Raw genomic sequence first — 22,736 nt, forward strand, 5'->3', positions numbered from 1 at the left:
GGACCGCCGATGTTGGCGCGCCTTCCCGCCAATCGTTCGCTTCACACCCAGCCCTGTCCGCCCCCACTTTGTTCGTTATTTTATCCTTTTTTTCTGTTCTGTCTGCCCCTCCCCCTCACCTCGAGACTGGCGGCGGCCCTTCTTGACCACCTCTGCCACGCTTCCTTTAGGTGTGAGATGAGTGTGCCTCGGCGGCCGTCTCTTCCTTCGAATGCGACTCTGATTCATCCGAGCGGTAGAGGCACTCTTCCTTTCGGGTGCCACCCCGATCGGCTCGTTCGCAGACGTCAGGTCTGGGCCATGCGTCGCAACCCTCTGAACCAACCAGATGGATGCTTTCTTCGCCGTCGCACTGCCCAGACCCAGCGTCACAGGCATCAAGACAGGGTGTTGAGATGCCTGCCCAGCCTGGATAGCCGAAGAGCGGGAGCGCCTCCGGCAACGTCATGTCCCAAATGCAACCTGATGCCGCAACAAATGCACCGCGAGAAAAAAAACTCTCATCTCGACGCCGGCATCGCTATGGCTGTATGCCTGGAATGCCGAGGGTAACGGCCTGCGCTATCTGCTGGGGCTGAGATGTGCCAGGTACATTGTCTCTCATGAATCCGACGCTTCTTCCAAGTAACGGCGACATTGAAAACTCCAGCAGTATGTATTACGCTATTACTCGGCGGCAGTCTCGCAGAAAACGTGATCAAGGGACTGCTCCACGTCAATTGGACACCGTGACGGGACAATAGAAATCCCACCCACACTCACCCATATTTACCCCGACATTCTTCCTCGCATGCGTATTCTGCATCTGCAATCCGCAATCTGGCCCCCTTTCTCCTTCCGCAACGCTGCCAACTCGTCGCCGCATTCGGATCGTCAAAGGGGTCATCGTTGTCGCCGAGCCTGGGTGCGGAAAGCAGAGAGTGGAGAGCCACGGGGCCAAACCTGGGGGAATCTTGCTACGCCACGCGAACGTCTCATCTTCTGCTCCTCTTCTCTTCCCTTGCCCACTTTCCTGCTTCCTGCGTCCAACCCTGCATCCCTTTTACTACCTGGCCATCTGCAGACTCTGCTGTCGCTGAACCTGCGCCAAGCGAGTCCGCCGCTTTACATAAGGTCACCACCTCGCTCTTCACTCGCTCACTCTACCCCACGAATCGCCATTTTGGCTGAGACACGCCTGGGCACACGTCGTCTTCAAAGTCTGTACATACGGCTTTTCATCTCACGTGTCACCGGGCTCGACTTGTCTCATTCTCGCATACGACACCGCTTAATCAAGATCTAATATCTCACCTGCCCGCCTTCGCCCCATTTCGACGATACCCCAGGTTTTCACCACCGACACCCGCCCATCATGACTTCGAACACGTTGCTCTCCCTCCCCGACGAGGTTCTGCTCCAGATTGTCGGACACTTGACACCACCTCTTGACGGCTTGGACATCCCCTTCACAGCCTACACCGATCCCGATGGAGTCGTCGTGAGCAATCGCGTCGCCCTGTACCGACTCGCCTTCGTCTGCCGCCGCTTGTCGGATCTCGCCATCCCGTCTCTTTACCAGACGGTCTACCTATGGGGCCGGTCACGTCTTCAATCGCTATTGCAGACTCTCCTAGAACGGCCAGAGCTCGGCGCAAACATGCGCATATTCTCATATGTCTCGTGCCTGGGCAGCGATCACTATCCCACCGACGTACTATGTCCGTACAAGCGTACCCATTGGCGCCACTTAGTGGAAGAGTCGTCCCGATTCCCGGACCGCATCAAGGCCTTTATGCGGGAAGCGAAGACGGATCTCGAAGTCGTCCAAATCGTTTTCGCCCTCGTTCTGTACTCGACGCCAAATCTGCGCACCCTCCACATGCGCATGCCCTTCGCCGCTGGCGAGTACCAGAAGCTGAAGGATATTCTCACCCCGGACATCGAACCCGACGAAGGCTGCCCCCGAGTTCTCAACTCACTCACACGTATCATGCTGGAGCCCATGCCCGACTTTCCCGGGGCGACTTTCTGGCCCCGCCGCGAGCTGCCATGTCTACTGAGGCTGCCCAATCTCAAGGCCGTGGAGCTGGGATCTGCTCATTTCCGACCAGCAGCCCTCCCGCCAGGTGACGGATGGGGCGATGACGGCAGCTGGAAGCATGTTGAAGAGGTACGGCTCGTCCGCAGCAGCATGTGGGGTTCAGGTTGGCACGCCATCTGCGCTCTGTGCCCCAATCTGAAGCTTCTCGAGATGAGTCCTTCTGGCGTTTCCGACCAGGCTGCCGACGGCGAGCACAATCTCAATACGGCTCTGGGTCTTGTTGCCGAAAGCCTCGAGACGTTTTCATTCGAGGGCATCTTGGCCGCCAACTTCTCCCAGCATGTCGGTGGAGACGGCACTCTCACCTGCTTACCCAAGATGAGGGCGCTGCGAAACGTCAAACTCGACATCGGAATCTTGTTTGGCAAGCCGGAGAGGATGGACAAGTTCGACGTCTTGGGAAGCCTGCCGCAATCCTTAGAAATACTCGACTTGGCAGAGCTGTGGCACGACGTTGAAATTGACAAGCTGGGATTCCAGGCCCGCAAACAGTATGAAAGCGGCATTCAGAACGCCTTGCGGAAGCTCGTTTTTGGAAGCAAGGAGAAGCTCCCGAACCTCAAGGAAGTCACCTTCCGCCCGAACCCCTTTTACGCTCAACTACCCTTGCCGGATACCCTCATGGTTGGAAAGTCGGACGTTGACTTCAAGCTGGTGTACTAAAGCCTCTCCTCGACGTGGAATAATTCTTTCTATCCCTAGCATTACAGCGAGCTCGGAGTTATCGATCATGCATGGAGGCAAAAGCATGAGCACTAGATATCATTGACTTAGATTTATCCATTTAATCAAACTCATTTCTTCATCCGGCGCCCGCGCTCGGCTATGACTGAGACTTTCACTGCGTCCACTCAACTCACAGCCTCCACCAGCTTCGCGGTCGCTCATCTCTCGATGGCTCTCGATAGGTTCGGCGATCTCCCACGACGTATGTCTTTTGACGAGGTCGTCGCTCATCCACGATATAGCCACGGGCGGCATGCCGTCTTTCCTTCTCGAGGTCCCAATCTCGATCGCGACTACGGTCCTCGCCACCCCAGCTCCCCCGCCGACTATGCCTTCGAGGCCTCTCTTCCTCAACTTGGATCCTATCCTCACCATGACGATATTCCCCGCCCGCAAACCTCACCTCACTCCGGTGACGCCCCTGAGTCCTTGGACGATCCTCGCTTCGATACCGCGTCGTCTGCTCACTACCCCGATCACTCGGCCTCTTACTCGTTCTCTCCTCCGTCGCCGCCGGCTCTTCCAGAATCCCACTAACCCTCCTCTGCCCCATCCTCTCATACTTCCGCAGCAAACCCACATACTTCACCCAGCAATCCGCCAAAATCTCCGTGCTCAGCTTCAGATCATCCGCCTCGGCGCCCATCAGCGCGATCCGCCGCGTCCACCCGCACTCCCACGCATCCAGCACCTTCCCGCACGCGCCGCCATGCGACGCCGCATGCCGCCGCCGCTCCCTCTCGATCCGCTGCTGGCCCTTCTCGAGCTCCGCCTCCGCGTGCAGCAGGATGCGGCCGATGTCGAGCAGCTCCGAGATGGCGAATTTGAAGTCGCCCGACTCGGCGGTCTGGAAGTCTGCGTCGCGGTCGAAGGTGGGCAGCCGGCGCCAGGGCGTGTGGGACGGGATGGGCGTTGGTGGGCGGGAGTAGCTGTACGAATGGCGGCGCGATGAGGAAGAGGAGGAAGGGGGTGGGTGGTCGCAGACGTATCGCTGGTAATGCGTCGGCCGGCGGCACGCCCTGCGGCAGCGGTGGAGGGTGGTTGAGAGGCTGCAGCAGCCGTGCGAGGGGCAGCGGCCCGGGCTCGAGGAGGAGGAGCGCGGGAGCGGGCAGGCGCAGGAGGGCGGCGTTTGGTAGGGGTTGATGTAGTGTGTTTTGGTGGATGATATGATGGGTCTGATGTCGCAGGAGAGGGTGTGCGTGTGGACTTTGTAGCACATCGCGGCGGGGGTTGGATTATCTGGAGAGTGGAAGAAACTTGATGATTTGAGATGGAAGGTGATTGAGTGCGTGGGCGAGGTGATGAGGCTTGGGAAATGGGAGAGTTTCCCGGCGCAGATATATCATCTTGCTGCTGTCCGGTGAATCTCATTGTTCAGAGTCTTGCGGGTCGAGGTGGAAGACTGGGTTGGCGGACAAAGAACCTGTGTTGGGGTGGGTATGCGGGTGTTCTGGTGGTGTTGTTGGCCTCGTCGGTGAAGAAAGTCTTTGTCGTGCTGAACAGCATCTTGACATTCTTTCAACGTCGTCAATCCTGATTTCTTCGACTCCATCAGGACGGTTTCATGGACTGCGCCTCCCAACATTGGCTCTGAAGGCAAAGTTTGGAGAGAAAAAGTGGTTTTTTTTTTACACAGCTACGGATTACAATACCATAGGAGGAAAGTTCGACAACTTATTTCACACCAACACGACCAAACACCAAAGCAGCAAAATCATCACTCCCCAGGTGGATACGCCCCCAAAACCGCCTCCCGCTCCGCCGCCGTAATCGGCATCACCCCACCATGCCTCGCACTCGGCGGCATCACCCATCCCTCCCCCGCCAGCTTCCAGTCCGGCTTGCTAATATCCTCCGTCACAAGCGGGATGTACCTCCGCCCCGTGAACTCGTCCACGAACAAAAAGTACTTCTCCCCATTCACATCCCCCGGGTTCGACTTCACCACCGCCGGGCCCTCGATCTCGCCCACACCCGCGGTGGAGGAGATGCAGCTCGCGACGACGTCCCAGTCTTCCAGGCCTGCTGACAGATTGCTCGACCTCTCGTGGATTATGTCTCGGCACCCTGTGGCGTTGCCGGAGTCGTCCTTGGTGAAGCGGTGGTATACCCCGTCCACCTCGAGGATGGTAGCATCATACCGCGAGCCGCCGGAGTCTTGCCACATCCGCGCCTCGCTGAACTCTACAAAGTCGCTCGTCGTCGCGTAGAGGATGCGATTATACGACTTCCCCGTGTGCTCCACATCATCCTCCTCGTACAGACTCGACGCCCAAAAGACAAACCACATCCCCGACCCCTCATCAAAATACGCCTCCGGCGCCCACGCGTTCCCTGCCTCGGGCGGCGCGACTAACACGTGCCGCTGTTCGGACCAGTGCACCAGGTCAGGCGACTCCCACACCTCGATGTGCCTGCTCCCCACGCGCTGGGCGTCGGTGAAGGACATGCCGCGCCCGATGGAGAGGTCCGTTGCCAGGAGGAAGAATTTGTCGGCGGTGGGGGCGCGGGTGATGAATGGGTCGCGGAGGCCGAGGGTGCCTTTGGAGGAGGTGAGGATGGGGGCGGAGGCGTTGAGGGGGGTGTAGGTTAGGATGTCGCCGGGGTCGGAGCCGGCGAGGAAGATGTTCTCGCCGCCTATGGAGTTGCGGACGAAGTAGACGAAGAGGTAGGCTTCGTAGACTGGTGAGGAGCGAGGGGTGGGGAGGTTGGGGGTGGAGGGGATGGTGGGTTTGGCATGGGTGGAGGTGAAGATGGCTGTGAGGGTGAGGAAGATGGCGAAGGGATTCATTGTGAGGTTTGGTCAGTTGGTTTCGTGTAAGGTCTTGATGGTTGTATGGGTCTGAGCTATCAAATTGACAAGACGTTTCATGATGGCATTTTTATGCCCAGCGAGGGCAGGGAGGATAAGAGCTTCGGTCGAAGGCCCGGAGGATATATCGTCCTCGAGGACCTTGTGACTTCCTCACGATCATCATCACGGCTTCATTCTGGATCTCGTTCGGAGCATCTTCAACGCTCCTCTACCTCCGGCGTCAGGGGTTGCAACAACCGTGCCAACCGGCGTGCGTCCCGACTGCCGTGCCGACTGCAACGCTAGAAATGCCGGCGCGGGAGTCGGACGATCGGCCTCGATGCTCGTTGGTGATTGGCTCGTGTCCCGGACCTGCTTTTTGAATCCCCCGATGCGATGCTCCTTGGAAAAGTGTTTCCCCCTATTGATCATATGGCACAAGGTCTAGCCTTCACTTGGTAATCCGTACGAGACCGGCAAATAAGCAACTTGGCGTTACGAGAATTGGTTCGATTGGTGAGATGCTATGACGCTTCTTGCACATTCACATCTAAGAATTTGAAAGCTAGGCCAGCTCCAACCTCAGCGCATCATACTGAACATACAAAGCATCCGGCAGAAGCGCAGTCTCTACACTGCTTGCGTTGAACGGCAGACTCAGCGTCAACTCATTCCGCCCCTCCTTCAGCGCCTCCGTAGAGAAGGTGAACTTGTTCTCGATATTCTGGCACGCAACAGCACTCCTCACGCCGCACGATCCGCTCCGCCAGTACGGGATAACCCACGTTGACTCATACCGGTTGTTGAAGTTCACCGTCCACGGCAGGTTGCTGTACGGATGGCCCGAAACAGTCCACTTGGCATTCCCGTTCGCCGTCTTGGTCCCGGCAATCTGCACCGTGAGAGTGGCCGTTTTGGCGGCGTCCAACTTGTCTTTGGCGAGATCGAAGGTGATGGTCCAGTTGTTCACGTTGTCGTAGTAGTTCTCCTCCCGGAGGTGGTTACCTTTGGCAGGGAAGAATGCCCAGTGGATGTAATTCAGGTCCTGTGCCTCGTCGCTCTGGCCAACTTGGAAGTTTACGCCCTCGGGGAAGTCTTTCTCGTAATCGTACTTGCCCCAGTAGATGCGGTACTGTTCAGGCTGAAGAGGCTTAGAGGTGTCCGGGGCGTATCCGTGGAGGTATTCTCCGGAGGACTTGTCCGGGACGCCAATCCGCCAGATCTCCTCGCCGGCGCTTTCTTCTTTCCATTCGAATGTCGGCTTGGTCGTCGCAGTATCTTTGGTGATTTCAACGTCGTCTTGGATATACCATCCAAACACACCGTCCGCGTAGACGGTGACTCTGTACGTGCCTTCAGCAACGCGCGGAACTCTGAAGTTACCTCTCTCGTCGATCTCAGCCCAGTATTGAAGTGACTTGGTATTGAAAACGTTGAGTTGGAAGTCCTGCTTATTCTCCGACAACACCACAATCGGTCGTTTCGCACCCTCGGGAAGCTGGACAGCCCCCTCAAACACAGTCCGCTGCGTCGACGGAATGAAGTTCGGAACATACTCCGCAATACTGTCATAAAAGGCCTCGTTCCACTCTGCGTCCGCAAACTGAACTGCATCAGCCCTCAACTCGGCCACGGTCGTCTCCGGCGTGCCCTTGTTGAAGTAGTAGAACTGCGGGCCCCACGTTCGATCGAAGCCGTGAGTGATGTTCGGCATCGGCGCGCCGTGGTGGCCTGATACCATGTAATTGTACACAATCCCGTCAACGACCAAGTCCGAGTGAAGCGGTCCGCCATAGTATGTCTCCATCGTGTTGTGAACCAGCCAAGCGCCGTACGTGCTCCCATCAGCGCTCGTTGAGCCGTCGCTAAATTGTCCGTGGACATCGTGGTTGCGCCACGACTCTGACAGGGTGTACTTGGTGAAGTAGTCCGAGTATTGCTCCGTGTACGGGTCATCGGGCACCCCGCCGACATACGTCGTGGCATCTTGCACCGTCACGGCCTGGGAGAACGTAGCATCCTTTGGAAGCGGCCCGAAGTTGCCCTCGCTGGTGGAGAAATGCGTCCAAAGCGGCGTGTTAGGGCGAAACAGCGTGCGCAGCTCGCCCAGATCACGGAGGAGCGGCTTGCTTTCGTTGAAGTACGTCAGGCGCGAGAAGGCATGCAACCCAGTCTCTTCGCCGCGGAGGAAGAAGTACTGCGATAGTGTCTGATTCGTTGCCGCGAACTTGTCGGACATGATGAGCCCGCCGAACGGGGTCCCTGTTGAATCGGTGCCATTGATGAGCTGCAGCGAGGCCGTTCCGCCGGGCGTCCAGAAACCTGAGGGGGTGCATGAGCAGTCGAGGTAGGGACCCTTGCCGCGGTTGCCATTCAGAGGACCCAGGAGGTCTTGGCCGTCGAGGGTGAGGTCGGTGATGTGGCCGCTGGATTTGGTGAGGATGACGGAGAGGCGGTCGTTTGTGAGGGTTAGGTGGGTTGAATTCTCTCCGGTCGTGAGACGAGCCGCTGCGTGGCTCGCAGCGGCGAGGATGAGAGCTTGGGAGCCCCTCATGTTGGCGTTGGCGGACCTGTAGGATGAGTTGAATGACTCCGCCTACTGTTGCGCCAACCCGCGACTTCACTATAAATCAGTGACGACTTATATACTCGTGGAGAAGAGTCCATGAATTGTAGGGTTGTTTCCATGAGATCATTTTTAGACAATGCAAGGTGTCCGTCTCTGCAGCCTGATGCCCCCGTCATGAACTACCCCGTAAAGCGACATGGAATAATTTCGGGCAGATCCAAGACCGAGCGCCAAGCTTTCTAAGAAGCAATCTCCATGAGGGCACCAATCCGACGCTGTGATCTCCCCACTGTAGTCGGCATTGCGCTAGCATCCGCACGTGCCGAGAAAACAGCTGCCAAAAGCGAATGTTGTCAATTAAGCGACCTGTCTTAAAGGTTTCTGTCAACTAAGAGCCTTGGCAACTCTGGCGTTGCGATCGTCAGCTAGGTTCACCAAGGAGGAAAGTGCGCCGCCTTGATCTCCGGCCGACCGGCTCAGCCTTTGTTGATGAGTGTTTAAAAGATAAGCAGTGGCCAATTCAATCCTCTACAAACATTCGAAGCGCACAACCAATTACTCCATCTAAAATGAAGATGCCAAAGCAGTCCCACGTCAATTGCCTCTGTGACCGCTCCCTCAAGAGCGATGACAGCCTCACCAAACTTTTCCGAGATAAAAAGTATGATGTCCGCATGTTTCTGAGCAAACGCCCTTTTTCTAGAGCCCCGAAGAGACTGTGACTAATTGAAACGTGGCGGATATGTGGAAAGCAAGGACCAACTTTCACAAAGCAACAAGAAATCTTGTATCACGCTTACAGCAGAAGCCCCAGACAAGACACTGTTTGGATCGAAGCTGAGGCTCTCTCAAACTTAAAGTGCAAAGTGTCAAAGTACAGAGAGCTTAGCGAACGATCGGCTAGTACCTTTTCATGCGATACCGCCTAAAGTGACGCTCCAAAAGGTTTGTCGTCTTCAGTTGTCACCTAGGGGTGGATGAGAAACGTCTGGCAGACTTCCACGGGTCTTGTTCTTTTGTTGATTGACTGAGAAGTGGAGGCTGATCAGTTAACTTAAAAGGAAGAACGAGGCTGATAGTGTTGACTGGTTGTGGTGCAGAAGTGGGCATGCGCTGGCTGTCGCTGCCGCATTCCACTCGCTAATGCTTTGTCTGGTACCATATGTCATCGGAGATCCCACACTAATAATGATCTGACTGCGGGGTGACAAGCAATGAAACATTCAGTAACATGTTGCAAAAGTACCATCCGGGCCATCCTTCGTCCGATGGTTTTCGCCATCCAAGAGCTGGGCTGCTTACATGTGGGGAAGTGCAGGCAGCAATTTGGTTGCCTTCGTCCTCGTCCGCATCAACGACGTTCATGCGGACATGCTTGAAACCTTTGAATGCGACAATCTATATACCTAAGACTTCGAGATACTTTCCTAGGTACATTCATTTTCACTGATTGGATTCATAAGAGCTGGTCCTGCAATGTCGGAACCGACCGCAAATACAGAGGCCGGTGCCTCCCATGGCTCTCAACGTACGACAGCTTCACGAGCTAGAGCCCGAAGCAATCCAGCTGAAGATTCAAAGTGTTTGAAAGCCTTCGACACCGAAATCAACTATCTTCTTCAGAAAGACAGAAACGATGCCTGTGCAGAAGGCACTGGCCAGTGGTTCTTCCACCACCCGGTGTATGAAGCCTTTCAACATTCCAAAGAATCGCACCTGCTGCTCGTCACCGCAGAGGCAGGAGGTGGAAAATCGACCATCATGCGAACGCTCATTGATACCATACAAGCAACCGAAGAGCCTCCACTAGTGTCTTACTTCTTTTTCAAGGATGACGACGACAGTCTACGCGGCTACGATGATGCCCTCAGCACGGTGGTTTACCAACTGCTATCGCAGGATCGTACCCTCTTGCAACATGCCAGGGGGCCACATAAAGAACATGGAGACGCGATCAAGCACAGAACCGAGACCATGTGGCAGATCATCACAAGAATAGCCGCCGAAGCGAAACGCGATGTCTATTGCATTTTTGATGCAGTCGATGAGTGCGCTGGAGAAGGCCGAAAGCGATTGTTGGCTGATCTAGCAACTGTATTTGGCGATTCTGTTCAGACGTCTTCTCGATTGAAGGTGGTCATATCTTCTCGTCCGTGGGAAGAAGAAACCCATCTGTTCGCCGAACTATTGGGGTCTCCAAGGACCAGTCATCTAGTGGGCGAGAATGCCACGGTTCAGTCTGACATTCGCAGTGTCATTCGACTGAAAGTCAATGAGATAGCCAAGTTGAAGCATCTCGACGGAGACACAGAAGCTTTGCTTTTGGAGAGGCTTATCAGGAAAAATGTGCGGACAAGATCGTTCTTGGCCGTTCGAATGGCGTTTGAGTTGTTGCGCTCAGATGCGAGAATGAACCGAGAGGCGACAGAAGAGGTCATTGACGAAATTCTTGCCGGTGTACCCCAACACCTTGGGGACCAGTTCAACAACATGTTGAACCACAGCCCAGACAAGGAACACGCTTGGAGGCTTCTCTGCGTTATCCTCGCAGCGCGAAGAACAATCAAAATTCCAGAGTTCAAAGTCATTTATGCTCTCACTCAGAGGTCATGCAGCAACCTTGGTGTGGCGAACTCGTTTGACGAGCTCGATCTAGCAGCCGAAGACGAAGAATTCAAAAGCATGGTACGGGCTCGATGTGGTCTGTTCATAACCTTCGGCAAGAACTCGGTCTACTTGTTTCATCAGACAGCGAGGGAGTTCTTGATGACCACAGAAGACATGGCTGTGGCTCCGCCCTTCGATCGATTGGCGCAGAATCCAGGCAGCCTTGACGCCAACGAGGTAGCTTCGTGGAAAGGCTGTATTTCGAAGGAAGATGCCCACCTGGTCTGCGCCACTGTCTGTCTTGACATTCTGAACATGGACATATCCCGCCAACGAATACTTGAAATGTGAGTTTCTAGTCTTTGACCGAAGGCTGAACTTAGGACACCTCAGCTAATCGTCTCTCTATTACAGATTCGACAGCCTTAACGCCGGAAACGATATGTTTCAGGACATACAAGATTTCGTTTCGCCACGCCCATTCTTCATGTACGCAGCGTTCAACTGGCATGAACACATCATCCTCAGCGGTGACAGCACTTCAAAGACTCTGCTGGACGATAGATATTGCGCAATTCTGGATATTGGCAAGCCCAAATTTTGGGGTTGGTTCCTTCCCCTCAATGAGTATATCAACACCAGCACTGTTCATCCAAAAGCAGTTATCTCCAGTGTCTGGGCACCAGACGAGAAGAAACATCGGCACAGCGTCCAATATGGACTCTTTCTGAGAGAAAGCTGTCTGCAGAATCTTTTTCCAATGGGTAGTAAGGTCCATGCTCTGTTCAAAGATGCAAACCCGGTGCCAAAGTAAGTAGAAGTAGGGAATACGATATTAGACTCAAACACCACTAACCCATATCGATAGACCGCAAATCAAAGGTCCTTATTGGGAGGCTGAAGGCGGTTACGAACTTGTCGATGCGTTCCACATGGCCTTCGGGGAATATGAAATGATAAGTGCGAATCAAGCAGTCCGGGCATTGGAGGAAGGCGATACGGAGCGAGGATCAATGCTCTCAGCAGATGTTCCGATTCCAACAATGATCTGGACATGTATCACAGATATTACACCGAACGCTTTTCGCACGACTTTGGCTTCCATGAAGGATCTGAATTGGCTGCGCGACGTACCAGAACACATCTTATACCGCCGATATAGATGGAGCGGATGGTGCTCCCGGACTGGGAAGGATTTGAGAGAGGACCGTCAAAAGAGTTGGTCAAAACCCTGGCCCCCTTCGACCCCGACGATATATGTGGCAGGTCAGAACACATCACCGAAAAGCACCGACCTGTTCGGTGCGTTGGCGGACTGGATAGAGTCTTCAGAAAAGGCCGCAGTCTTTGCGCAGGAGCTATGGGAAGCAGGGGGGTTCTTGGTCCCCTGTTTGTGCAGCAGGCTCATCCAGGCCGGAGCAGATGTTGACTGTAAATTGTGGAATGACGGCAAGACCGCCCTGCAGATTGCAGCCACCCTTTGGGAGCACGACTTGATACGAATCCTTTTAGATTTGGGAGCAGACCCTACCGTATGCTCTTCCAATGGTTACACTGCGTTGCATTGGCTGCTTCATCCCGACAAAGCCTTCAAGCAGCTCAACGAGGCACTGAGAGAGAACCCAAAGCGTCAACCGCGCCATCGGAAATCTCGGATTTCAGCATCGGTAAAATCCCTAGCACGGTCAGCTTCAACCGACACATCAGCAATTGACGTACTATGCGGAAACGGGAAGACGCCCCTGATGCTTGCTGTAAGAGAATCCCCAACAGCGACCAGGACCCTCTTGAACGAAGGTGCAGAGCCTGATAAGCGAGATGGTAACGGCCGAACTGCGCTCATGCACTATTTCCTGTCTGGGTTTAATGGCCGTGCAACCTCCACCTTGAATTACCTTCTGCAAGCAGGATCGGATAGTCTTGCGGCCGACTCATCCGGGAGAACGGTGCTCAGTTATTGGGCACGACGCGTTACCAACAAACAACTTTCTTACCTTTACCCCGGTACCAACTCTTACAACAAAGCTTTCCATGCACTAGCCACCTTTGGCTCACTCTCTGAGCGAGACGTCATGGTCCGGGAGCTAGCCAAGGAAGTTATGCCCCTCGTGGTAGCGGCAAGACTTGGGAACGCTGAGTTATGCTGGGCACTGTTGGAAGGAGGAGCGAATCCCGACAAGCACGGAGTTCCTATGAAAAGCCAATTAAGTATAAACGGCGGGAGCGTGTCTTCGGACTTGGAGGACCTGGTCTGGAATCCTGTTCTGGTCGCATTGTGGACCAAAGCGTACGTGACCACCGCAATCCTGCTGGCATACGGAGCGAATGTCAAGTTCCAGGTTCCCACGCGTAAGCGAACCAAATGGAACCGATGGAGAGTTAAGAAATCAGGCATCACGCCGCTGCATCTGGTTGTTGGCGGAAATGACCGCTACACTTGGGATGGTGACAGTAAGCTGGCGCTCTCCAGTGGCGGACAGGCTGAAGGGTGTGCGTTTGGTGCAGCCACAAACCCAGATTACCCAGTCACGCACCGATCAGCCATGGAGTTCTTGGCCAAGCACCAAATGGATCACTGGGCGAGACATCGCGCGAGAGAGAACGCCGAAACGAGTTCAGATGTGAGATATTCCTCGCATATATGAACACAAAGATGGCGCTGACCTTGCACAGTCTGAATATGAAATCAAACGAGCTCCGCCGTCAAACGATAGCAAGAAAGCAGAGATGGTCCCATTTGACACTCTCTTTGGCGGAGAATTCCTGCCGAAACCTCATCATGCACTCGATTCACTTCTTGGGGTCATCATCAACAAGAACCAGACAGCCGACGAGAGTCGTGCGGCATTGGCAGAGTACATGCTGCAGAATGGTGCCGCCGTAAATGCAACAAGTCAGGAAGGCATCACCCCATTGTTCATCGCCGTCAGCCAAGGTAGACTGGATTTCGTGAAACTTTTACTGCAGCACGGCGCCGACCCAGACCTTGCAAGCAAGGGGGGCTGCAGGCCCTTAATGATAGCAGCACGGAACGGCAATGAACCCATCACCGAAGCGCTTCTTACCTCAGGAGCCGATCCGAATGCACAGCTTGACAATCTCCCGCCAGGAGAGTGTACTTGCGTCGCTTTCGTCGCGTGGAACCGTTTTTCTCATGACGCCTGTTACGCACCGCTTAACTCTCTAGCGATAGCGGCAGAGCGTGGGCACATCGATGTCGTGGAGACCTTGCTGGCACAAGGGGCGGATGTGAATTTGCCTATCGTGCATCATGCACACGGTAGATTGCCAACTAAACGCGAGCAGAGGCGCCGTGAGCTGGATCACACGCCAGATTCTTCGGATGCCGAGTCAGACTTAGACACAGAGAGTTGGGAAGGACGCATTAGCGTCGGAACCGCGCTGACATGGGCTCGAGGGGAAGTGCGGGATCTACTTCTGCGACATGGTGCGGACGCCGCCATAGAGAAGCCGCCACAGAGATGCGAATGTCCGACCATTCACAAGCGAAAACAGAAAAGCGGTTTTGGTCGAGACTCTGATGACGACTATCCCACAGACGAAGCGAGCGGCTCTGATACAGACTTGCCATGGCGAAGACGCCAGTCTTTTATTAGGAAAGACAGCGACGGTGACAGCTCTTAATCTTGGTGGGGCTACGGCAGCCGTAATCCAGAGCATAAGGAGGACTTCTCTAGTGGTATGCCCAACGGAGTTCTACAAGTGGGCACTCTGGCAGTATAGTAGATAACAGAAGAGCCGTACATTGCTCCATAAGACTACTGGGAAGGAATGTAACAAACCGAACCCGAGTTCCACCTTTCTACAATAGTAGCAATGAGGATATTGAGATCGCAAGGATCTATGAACAAGTTGAAGGCTTTAACGTCATATTCGGTGTAATAGGCGCGAAGACTCATCATTACTCACGGCCAGTATGCGTACACACTGTCACTCCGGAGATCTGATGCCCACTTCACCACTTAATTCCGTAGACGTGGAATTGGATTCGTCCGATGAATAGTGACATCGATTGGGCTTTCTTTGAGAAAGATGTGCTTTTCGAGAGGTCCGGGTAATGCTTAGCAAGATTATCCAGCCATGGCTCAGCTGAGACTTCTTCCACTCCTGGGCGAAGTCCTGGACAATGGTGGCTAGTGATATGCATCAGTCGTAATTATCTTTCAGAAGACATCAATCATATTAGTTTAATGGTCCACATCGTCGCATCGACCTTCCACATCGAGGTCGACGACAGGATCAGTAATCGTCAAAATGCCACACATCAAGTCAGTGCCGACGGTGGAGCTCACCGAAAAGTGGATACACCGGGGCTGGAAACGGCATTCACAACCCGGCGCGTATTCGTATCGGGCTTGACAGAGTGCCCGAATGATGTTTCAATCCATTTCTGCGCGGCATAGCTAGACGCATCGGAGTTATTGTGAGACTCTACAGCTCTAGAGCCAGATTGCGATGAATCAGTTGCTGCTGGATTGACCATGAAGAAAGCTCGGATTCGCTTTGAGATGGAGGTATTTAACGATGAACGTCACGGCTGTTGGGATGAACCACAAACCAGAACAAAAGCGACACACTCCTGCAAACTACAATCATTCGCAAAATGGACGTCACGACTAGTCCAGAGGCCTCATTGGCTCCAGCGCATCTTACTGACAAAGCGGATGGTCTTGAGACACTGTCTAGAAGCCTACCATACTTGTTCCTTTTGATTATCCTCTGTGTTACTCCTCTCGTTCTGAACAGATCCAAACTTTCAAAGTTTCCGGACGTTACTGTCCCAACGTCTGTATTTGATGTTGGCAATACGAAAGCCAGAAGACAGTTTGTAACAGACGCAACGAGACTTATGAAAGATGGGTTTGCTAAGGCAAGTAGCCAAGGAACCGCTGTATCTCAAGTATGCTCTGACACTAGATGCACACCTGTAGGTTGGAAACACCACACCTTTCCGTATCATCGCTGATGTGGGCGAAATGGTCATCCTCCCACCAGAGTTTGCCGACGCTATCCGCAACGATACTGACCTCGATTTCATGACATTTGTCAATGGGGTTTGTCGTACTGTAGCCATATCTTGGGAATTGACTAGCTGACCGTTTCTTAGCAATTCCACTCAGAGATCCCTGGGTTTGAGGTTTTTAGAGAGGGAACGAAGACCACTCTGGTGACCGATGTCGTCAGAGTCAAGATAACGCAATCTCTTGGTGAGCAAACTACATTGGCAACTAGCACAATGAGCAGCGCGTATTGATCCCAAATAATAGGCAAGGTTACCGAGCCGCTGGCCGATGAGTGTGATCAGGCTAGCCGACAGGCCTTCGGGGATTCCAAAGGTAGATTGACTCTTCCCTTTTGCGATGATACAATGCCGCTTATCTCCTCATTACTGACGCATCGTAGAATGGAAGGAGTTCGTGCTTAAGCCAACCCTCTTGGATCTTGTTGCTCGCATTTCAGCTCGTGTGTTCCTTGGCGAAGAGGGATGCCGCAATCCCGCTTGGTTGAAGATTACCAAGGAGTATACCGTCGACGCCTTTATCGCCGGTGTAGAGCTCCGAAAGTACCCTCCTGGTATCCGTCACGTCATTCACTGGTTTTTACCCCAGTGCAAAGCTGTCCGCGCACACCAGCAAACCGCACGCAACATTATCAACGAAGTCCTACATGCACGCAAAGTAGAGGACCAACAAAGACTGGCGGAGGGTCTCAAGCCTAAGGCGCGAAACGATGCCGTCGAATGGTTCGAACAGATGGCCAAAGGCCGTAACTACGATGCGGCAACTGTTCAGATTGCTCTCGCCATGGCGGCAGTGCATACCACGACCGATCTCCTGTCTCAGACCCTGTACGACATTATGCAACATCCAGAGATTGTGACTGCACTCCGGGAGGAGATCGCAACGGTCATCAGCCAGGAGGGCTGGGAAAAGACGGCGCTGTACAAGCTGAAGCTGATGGACAGTGTGATCAAAGAAAGCCAACGCATCAAGCCGCCCAATGTTGTGAGCATGAACCGGGTCGCCATGAAGGACGTCAAACTTCCAGATGGCTCGATTATTCCTGCTGGGTCAAAGATTGGTGTTTCTGCTCACGCCATGTGGGACCCGTCCGTCCACTCCGATCCTGGATCATGGGATGGGTATCGTTGGCTTAAGATGCGCCAGCAGGAGGGACAAGAGAACCTTCACCAACTTGCCACGACCACCCCGCAGCACATTGCCTTTGGCCACGGAAAACACTCATGCCCTGGGAGATTCTTCGCTGCCAACGAGATCAAAATTGCGCTGTGCTTCTTGTTGATGAACTACGATTTCAAGTTGACTCCGGGTGTAAAGCCCAAGCCTGTAGCCGCTGGCATTCAACTTGACTCCGATCCTACGGCTAAGGTGCAAGTCAGACGCAGCGAGCCTCAGCTGGATTTGGTATCCATGCTGAAGATGGACTCTTGATAGGGACGATAGAGTTTGCGGGAAGATTGGCCATGGTGCATGACATACTAGACAATATCAATTCAAGTCTTTCCTCACGTCGCCGGTGTTGAGTAGTTCCGCAGTAGTGCCGTGGTAGCGGTCGTCAGGAATCTTCCGACATGACTAAATCTTCATTTCACATCATGAGATCGAGCAGCATAGCACCATTTGAAGTAAACTCTCATTGATAACCATAAATTAGCTCTTTGGAGGCCACTAACTAAGTGAAGGCCTTCATCATACAAGATTCATAGCAGCCGTAGATCGTGTATCGACCAGCTAAACGTTGCGGGGTGGACTTAACAGGTTGCACGCATGTTTGACATCTACGACCGCGCATCCCAATGCGTGTGCTACGTCGGCGAGCACAGCGACGAGACCGATACGGCGCTGGACTTTGTTAAGCCGATGGACCAGCTCAAGATCGAGATGAATGAGAAGGGTCAGTACGACATCGGGAAAGAGGGGAACAAGACTGGTCCGGATATCTATCTTGCGCGTTGTGCGGCTTTATACAAGTTCATGTGCCGTCCGTACTTCAGACGAGTCTGGGTCGTCCAAGAAGTTGCCATCTCGTCAGATCCCGCAGTGGTATTCGACAACCGGAAAGCCGTCGCATTCGGGTTTCTCGACGCCGCCGCGTACAACTTGCAAGCCATGATTTCTTTCAACCCCGTTCTCAGAACGCAGATGATGAGGGCAGACCCGCAGCTATACCAGTTTGGTCTGTCGTACGACGAGCTCATCTTTATCCGTAAAACTTTCTACTTTAGGCATCTGATAGCCGGATGAAAACTCTACTCCTCATTCTTCTCACCCACCGTCAGGAAGGACAGTCCTAACTTTCTTGAGGCCTCCATTCTCATACGAGACTTTCAGGCAACCGACGGCAAAGACAAAATATTCGCTCTGTGGAACTTGGCACGGGATAATAAGGGACTCGACTTCAAGCTGGATTATTAAAAAGGCAATTGATACACGGGCATCACGAATTGATACACGGGCATCACGAATTGATACACGGGCATCACTCTTATCCGGGCATCACTTTTAAGCCCATCTATTGGCCCAAATTTTTTGTTAGTGCACTTCCATTCTGCTAACCACCCTACAAGTATTACCGCCCAAAACATTCTTTCTGCCACTTAGCCCCTAAACCCCGCAGTTTGACGCGTCGTCACAATCTGCATCAATCATCAACGAATCTATACAAATTCCATCCATTACAATGGCTTCGCCTATTACAGTATCTGATTCGTCATCCCAATCCCAACGGAACCGAAAGCGTCAAGCTCAAAGTCCCAGTTCTTCCAACCAACCTCGCCCCGAGAAACGTCAACGGCAACACAGAGAACTCCGGCATCCATCACCCACACTCTCCACAAGTAGTAGTGGTTCCAGTATCAGCCCATACTACGGGGCCGGTGATGATAGAGCACTTGATCACATCTTTGCTTCACACCCTCAGTCATTCACTTCCGTCCCAGAACCTCATGGACTCCGGGGACACGATGATGCTGCTATCGAGACGTATAACAACCACAAGATTTGGCTCTCCCTTCAATACCCTTCCGGTCTCCGCTGGCAAAAGGTCAAAATGCCTATGCTTGGTCCAGAATATGGCCGATTACCTTCTCATCAATGGAGCCGCCCACAACCAACTACCGAACAACGCGAACCAACTCCCGAACCAACCCCAACCGAGTTTACATCTGCATTAAACATTATTCGGAAGGTGATTGGAAAAGAGAGGGCCTTGACTGAGAAGGCTGCTCGGGCATGTGAACGCGTCCGACGATATCGAGAACGAATGGGTTATTCACCCCACTCTTCAGCAGCAACTTCAGTTGCCTCCGATTCTCCTCCACCCTACTCGCCTCCCCGCTCAGCTCAGCCTTCGGCCAGTCCCGCACCTTCAACCACACCACGTTGTTTATCCGAAAAGTCCTTCTCACCATCCCCAATTACAATTCCAAACCCACCGATTCCAGGCGACCCAGAACCCTCAATGGATGCCCTTTTCGACCGAGTCAATACATTTGCAAAAACGCATGGGTTTGGTCTTGTACGACGTAACGGCCTTTCACGTAAGGGTCGAAAAATCAGGTACACTTTTCAGTGTGATCGATTTGGTGACCCTCGTCCAAGTGGGGGTGCTGGTATTCGACAACGGAAGTCCCGGAAATGTGGGTGTCAATGGATGATTATTGCAGAGGCCCTGGAAGAGGGGAAGTGGCTTTTACGTTGCCACCCAAAGTCCGAACACAGCCAACACAACCATGGGCCCAGCCTTGATGCTTCTGCACATCCATCACACAGAAAACTGGATGAACCCACCAAAACTGCTATTGAAACAACAAGCCGCCGTGTCGGTATCCGGGCTCGCGATGTACGTGCTGTTGTCCAAGAACAGTTTCCCGACTCTACTTTCACACAACGGGACATCTATAACGCTAGGGCACTCATTAACCGCGAAAAATTAGATGGGTACTCGTCAACTGCGGCACTGATTAAGCTTTTTGATGAGCGCAGTATTCCCTATGTTGTGAAGTGGGCGGATGACAATTCCAACCGGCTCGTTGGTCTTGTATGGACCTTTCCCTACTGTCTCCAGATGTGGAAACGATTTCCTGAAGTTATCAGCTTCGACAACACATACAACACTAATCGTTTCAAACTACCGTTATTCCAAGCAACGGGACACACATGCCTTGGGTCCGTTTTCAATACAGCATTCGGCCTTATCGATAATGAGCGCCTTGAAGGGTTTCAGTTTCTTTCCGACAGCATACGTCAACTTGCCATTCAGAACTCCATTCGCCAACCTGATGTTATTATCACCGATTACGATAAGCAGATGAAGAATGCCTTAAACCAACAATTCCCTGGAGTACAGCAGCAACTTTGCATCCACCACATCAATTCCAATGTCCTTCTCAAGGCTAAACAGAAGTGGCTAAAGGATAAGAATCACGATAGTGATTCCAGTGAATCCGAAAAGGAGGACCCATCCACAGCTATAACTGAGCTTAGTGATGAGGACCGGGGATGCATCCGTACCCCAGCAAGTAACAGTATTCCTCATACCTATCGTGGGGTCCTGGATATGTGGAAGCTTGTTGTATTTGCTGAGACCGAGGAAGCCCATGAAAAGGCCTGGGCCAATCTCTGCAAGGAATTTGATGACCAGAGGCCAATTCTGCGCTACTTGTATGGGACATACATGCCTGTTAGGGCACAATGGGCCCGCTGCTTTATTCGCCACTACCGGAACTTTGGTGTCCGTGTCACTTCAGGCACTGAAGCAAGCAACAACAACATCAAGGGCTACCTACTCAATGGCCTCAGTCATCTGTATCGGCTTGTCGATGTCATGCAGGATATGATTGGGGACCTGAAACAGTCCTTTGTTCAAGCTTGTGCCCAGGACGAGGTGCTGGCTAGTCGGGAGTACAGTCGCAGTCGGTCTGAATACCTTGGCGACCTTCGGACCATGCTTTCATCAAAGGCCCTAGGTCTGATTGTGAAACAGTACCTCTTAGCTAAGAAAGCCCTGCCGACTGGTCGGAACCCAAAACCAGTTCCACTTGGGGATTGTATGGATGATTGTTCGGTGTCTGTGGAGTATGGTATCCCGTGCTGCCATAAAATTTACGAAAAGCTCGTGGACTCAGGCTCATTTAGTAAGTGGGAAGTTCATCCACGATGGCGACTACGGGAGACCACTTCACAGGACCCATACCGTCGGATCCTGGACCCAAAGATTGCCGGGGCTCTTCGTGGAAGGCCCAAGAATACTGCAGAGGTAGTGCCTCCTAGGTTGGCCATCCGTGAGGAGGAGAAAGGCAAGAAGCCGCCTCGGAAACAGCCTCGGAAACAGCCAGCCAGTCAGCCTTCATCAGGACGTCGACGTGGGCGACCACCTGGAAGCCGGAACAAAACGGTAATAGGAACTACATCAGGGCAATCTAATCAAGTAGGTTTATCCCAGCGGCAAACGCGGAGCCAGGGTGTTCTTCGTACAGGTCAAACAACGGGTGTGCGTATGAGTGGGCGGCAATTACAGGCCAGTATTCGCCGGAGGCGGAGTCAGTGGGAACTGCTTGGGAGTGATGAGGAGTAAATGGGATTTAGGTGTGTTTTAGGTTACTAGTATATTGAATGGATCGTATCAATTGAGATTTGCAGAATAGCCAGGTGAAGGCCCATTTGAGATTTGCAAAAGTAGGGGTTGTGTGGCTAGTTTGGCAAATCTCAAAAAGCCTCGTGAGGAGCAGCAGTAAGCGCAGTAGGAAGAAAATAGCTGAAATGGTAGCTGTTAGGAAGCGACCGCTCACCGCCTTGGGCGAGAAGTAGTAGTGGGCCTGATTTTATTTGGGCCAATAGCTGGGCTTAAAAGTGATGCCCGGATAAGAGTGATGCCCGTGTATCAATTCGTGATGCCCGTGTATCAATTCCCATTAAAAAACTGCCAGCAAGTCTTTATTGACTTCGCAACAGCTTGTTCAAGACAGCACGGAAGTCTCAATATCATCGCCGCCCCTGAGCCATGGCATAACGTCGATAACTACAGTCTGGTGCCGTTGTGGTGTCCCGATTGGACCTTCTCAGCAGCCACAAGCTGCCTCGTCCGTCGAGAGAGTATCCCCGTGAGGCCTATGATGCGGATGGACGACTTGGACGGCGAGCTGTACTCCGCTGATGGAGGAATTGGACAGCTTCGCGACTTTGAAAAACTCTTCAGCTTCAACAAGAGCATTCTCAACTATCGCGGCGGCATCCTAGACGAGATTGATGAAATCATCGAAGACCCAGGGAGGATCCCCTCAGGACACATATTCCAGCCACCGGATCCAGACGCATTCTACAAGTTCCAAGAGTAGACAGCAGCCATACCAAATATCTATAAAGACCGCGAAAACAACCCGTACAATGATCCTCGGCGAGCCGCCATCGCCATGTTCCACGGCGACGTGACCTCGGCCTGGGCATGCCGTGGACAGAACCCGGAAAAGCTGGAAGTCCTCAGTGCTCGCCTCAATAAGACCAAGGAACAGAACGCGTGGCATAACGACGACCGCATTGCTGTAAAGTCGCGTCATATTCCGACGCACGAGTGGTCTTTCAGCTATGAAGGGCGTCCGTGGTTTGATATCGTACAGTCTGTGCTTCGAGGAAGAACGCTCTGTTTCACGAAAAAGGGATACATGGCCCTCCTGCCTTCTTACATCTCGGAAAAAACCTTCGACAAGCCGTGGCGTTTTTGGCTGTGATAGCGACGTGTTCTGAGCCAGTATTGCTGCAAGAGGTTGACAGTGTAGATGAGAAGACTGTGTACAGGTTTGGTGGCACCTACTTCGTCCAGGGATGGATGGAAGGGGAAATGCTGATGAGACCCGAAGACTCGGCATCACCGGCTGGGTTCTGGTTCACGGACGAGGCAAGGAGGAGTACGTTGCATAT

The 22,736-nt window shown here is 53.1% G+C and overlaps 8 protein-coding genes across 8 annotated transcripts; 5 read left to right on the forward strand and 3 right to left on the reverse strand.

The window, feature by feature from the left end:
- Positions 1-1,354: 1,354 nt before the first annotated feature.
- Positions 1,355-2,746, forward strand: CGGC5_v015080 (uncharacterized protein; the record flags this gene model as incomplete). Its single annotated transcript, XM_032027155.1, has 1 exon — positions 1,355-2,746. One exon carries the CDS (start codon positions 1,355-1,357, stop codon positions 2,744-2,746), a length of 1,392 nt encoding a protein of 463 aa, XP_031876429.1.
- Positions 2,747-3,297: 551 nt separating this feature from the next.
- CGGC5_v015081 (uncharacterized protein) lies at positions 3,298-4,028 on the reverse strand (the record flags this gene model as incomplete). Its single annotated transcript, XM_066153199.1, has 2 exons — positions 3,298-3,328; positions 3,394-4,028. The coding sequence occupies 2 exons, from the start codon at positions 4,026-4,028 to the stop codon at positions 3,298-3,300; spliced, it is 666 nt and encodes a 221-aa protein (XP_066007522.1).
- A 498-nt stretch (positions 4,029-4,526) lies between these two features.
- On the reverse strand, positions 4,527-5,600 carry CGGC5_v015082 (uncharacterized protein; the record flags this gene model as incomplete). Its single annotated transcript, XM_032027157.1, has 1 exon — positions 4,527-5,600. One exon carries the CDS (start codon positions 5,598-5,600, stop codon positions 4,527-4,529), a length of 1,074 nt encoding a protein of 357 aa, XP_031876432.1.
- Positions 5,601-6,168: 568 nt separating this feature from the next.
- Positions 6,169-8,157, reverse strand: rglC-0 (putative rhamnogalacturonate lyase C; the record flags this gene model as incomplete). The annotated part of the gene is made up of 1 exon (XM_032027158.1): positions 6,169-8,157. One exon carries the CDS (start codon positions 8,155-8,157, stop codon positions 6,169-6,171), a length of 1,989 nt encoding a protein of 662 aa, XP_031876426.1.
- Positions 8,158-9,648: 1,491 nt separating this feature from the next.
- CGGC5_v015084 (Vegetative incompatibility protein HET-E-1) lies at positions 9,649-14,424 on the forward strand (the record flags this gene model as incomplete). The annotated part of the gene is made up of 5 exons (XM_066153200.1): positions 9,649-11,126; positions 11,194-11,384; positions 11,442-11,589; positions 11,648-13,400; positions 13,453-14,424. The coding sequence occupies 5 exons, from the start codon at positions 9,649-9,651 to the stop codon at positions 14,422-14,424; spliced, it is 4,542 nt and encodes a 1,513-aa protein (XP_066007523.1).
- A 1,352-nt stretch (positions 14,425-15,776) lies between these two features.
- Positions 15,777-17,252, forward strand: P450-1-4 (Cytochrome P450 monooygenase 1; the record flags this gene model as incomplete). The annotated part of the gene is made up of 4 exons (XM_032027160.2): positions 15,777-15,854; positions 15,908-16,007; positions 16,068-16,136; positions 16,204-17,252. The coding sequence occupies 4 exons, from the start codon at positions 15,777-15,779 to the stop codon at positions 17,250-17,252; spliced, it is 1,296 nt and encodes a 431-aa protein (XP_031876413.2).
- A 336-nt stretch (positions 17,253-17,588) lies between these two features.
- Positions 17,589-18,065, forward strand: CGGC5_v015086 (uncharacterized protein; the record flags this gene model as incomplete). Its single annotated transcript, XM_032027161.1, has 1 exon — positions 17,589-18,065. One exon carries the CDS (start codon positions 17,589-17,591, stop codon positions 18,063-18,065), a length of 477 nt encoding a protein of 158 aa, XP_031876423.1.
- A 3,647-nt stretch (positions 18,066-21,712) lies between these two features.
- Positions 21,713-22,156, forward strand: CGGC5_v015087 (uncharacterized protein; the record flags this gene model as incomplete). The annotated part of the gene is made up of 1 exon (XM_032027163.1): positions 21,713-22,156. One exon carries the CDS (start codon positions 21,713-21,715, stop codon positions 22,154-22,156), a length of 444 nt encoding a protein of 147 aa, XP_031876449.1.
- Positions 22,157-22,736: the final 580 nt, after the last annotated feature.

Source organism: Colletotrichum fructicola (genome assembly GCF_000319635.2).
Source record: "Colletotrichum fructicola Nara gc5 chromosome Unknown KSG_Nara_v1_contig09, whole genome shotgun sequence".
In the NCBI taxonomy this organism is placed as follows: domain Eukaryota; kingdom Fungi; phylum Ascomycota; class Sordariomycetes; order Glomerellales; family Glomerellaceae; genus Colletotrichum; species Colletotrichum fructicola.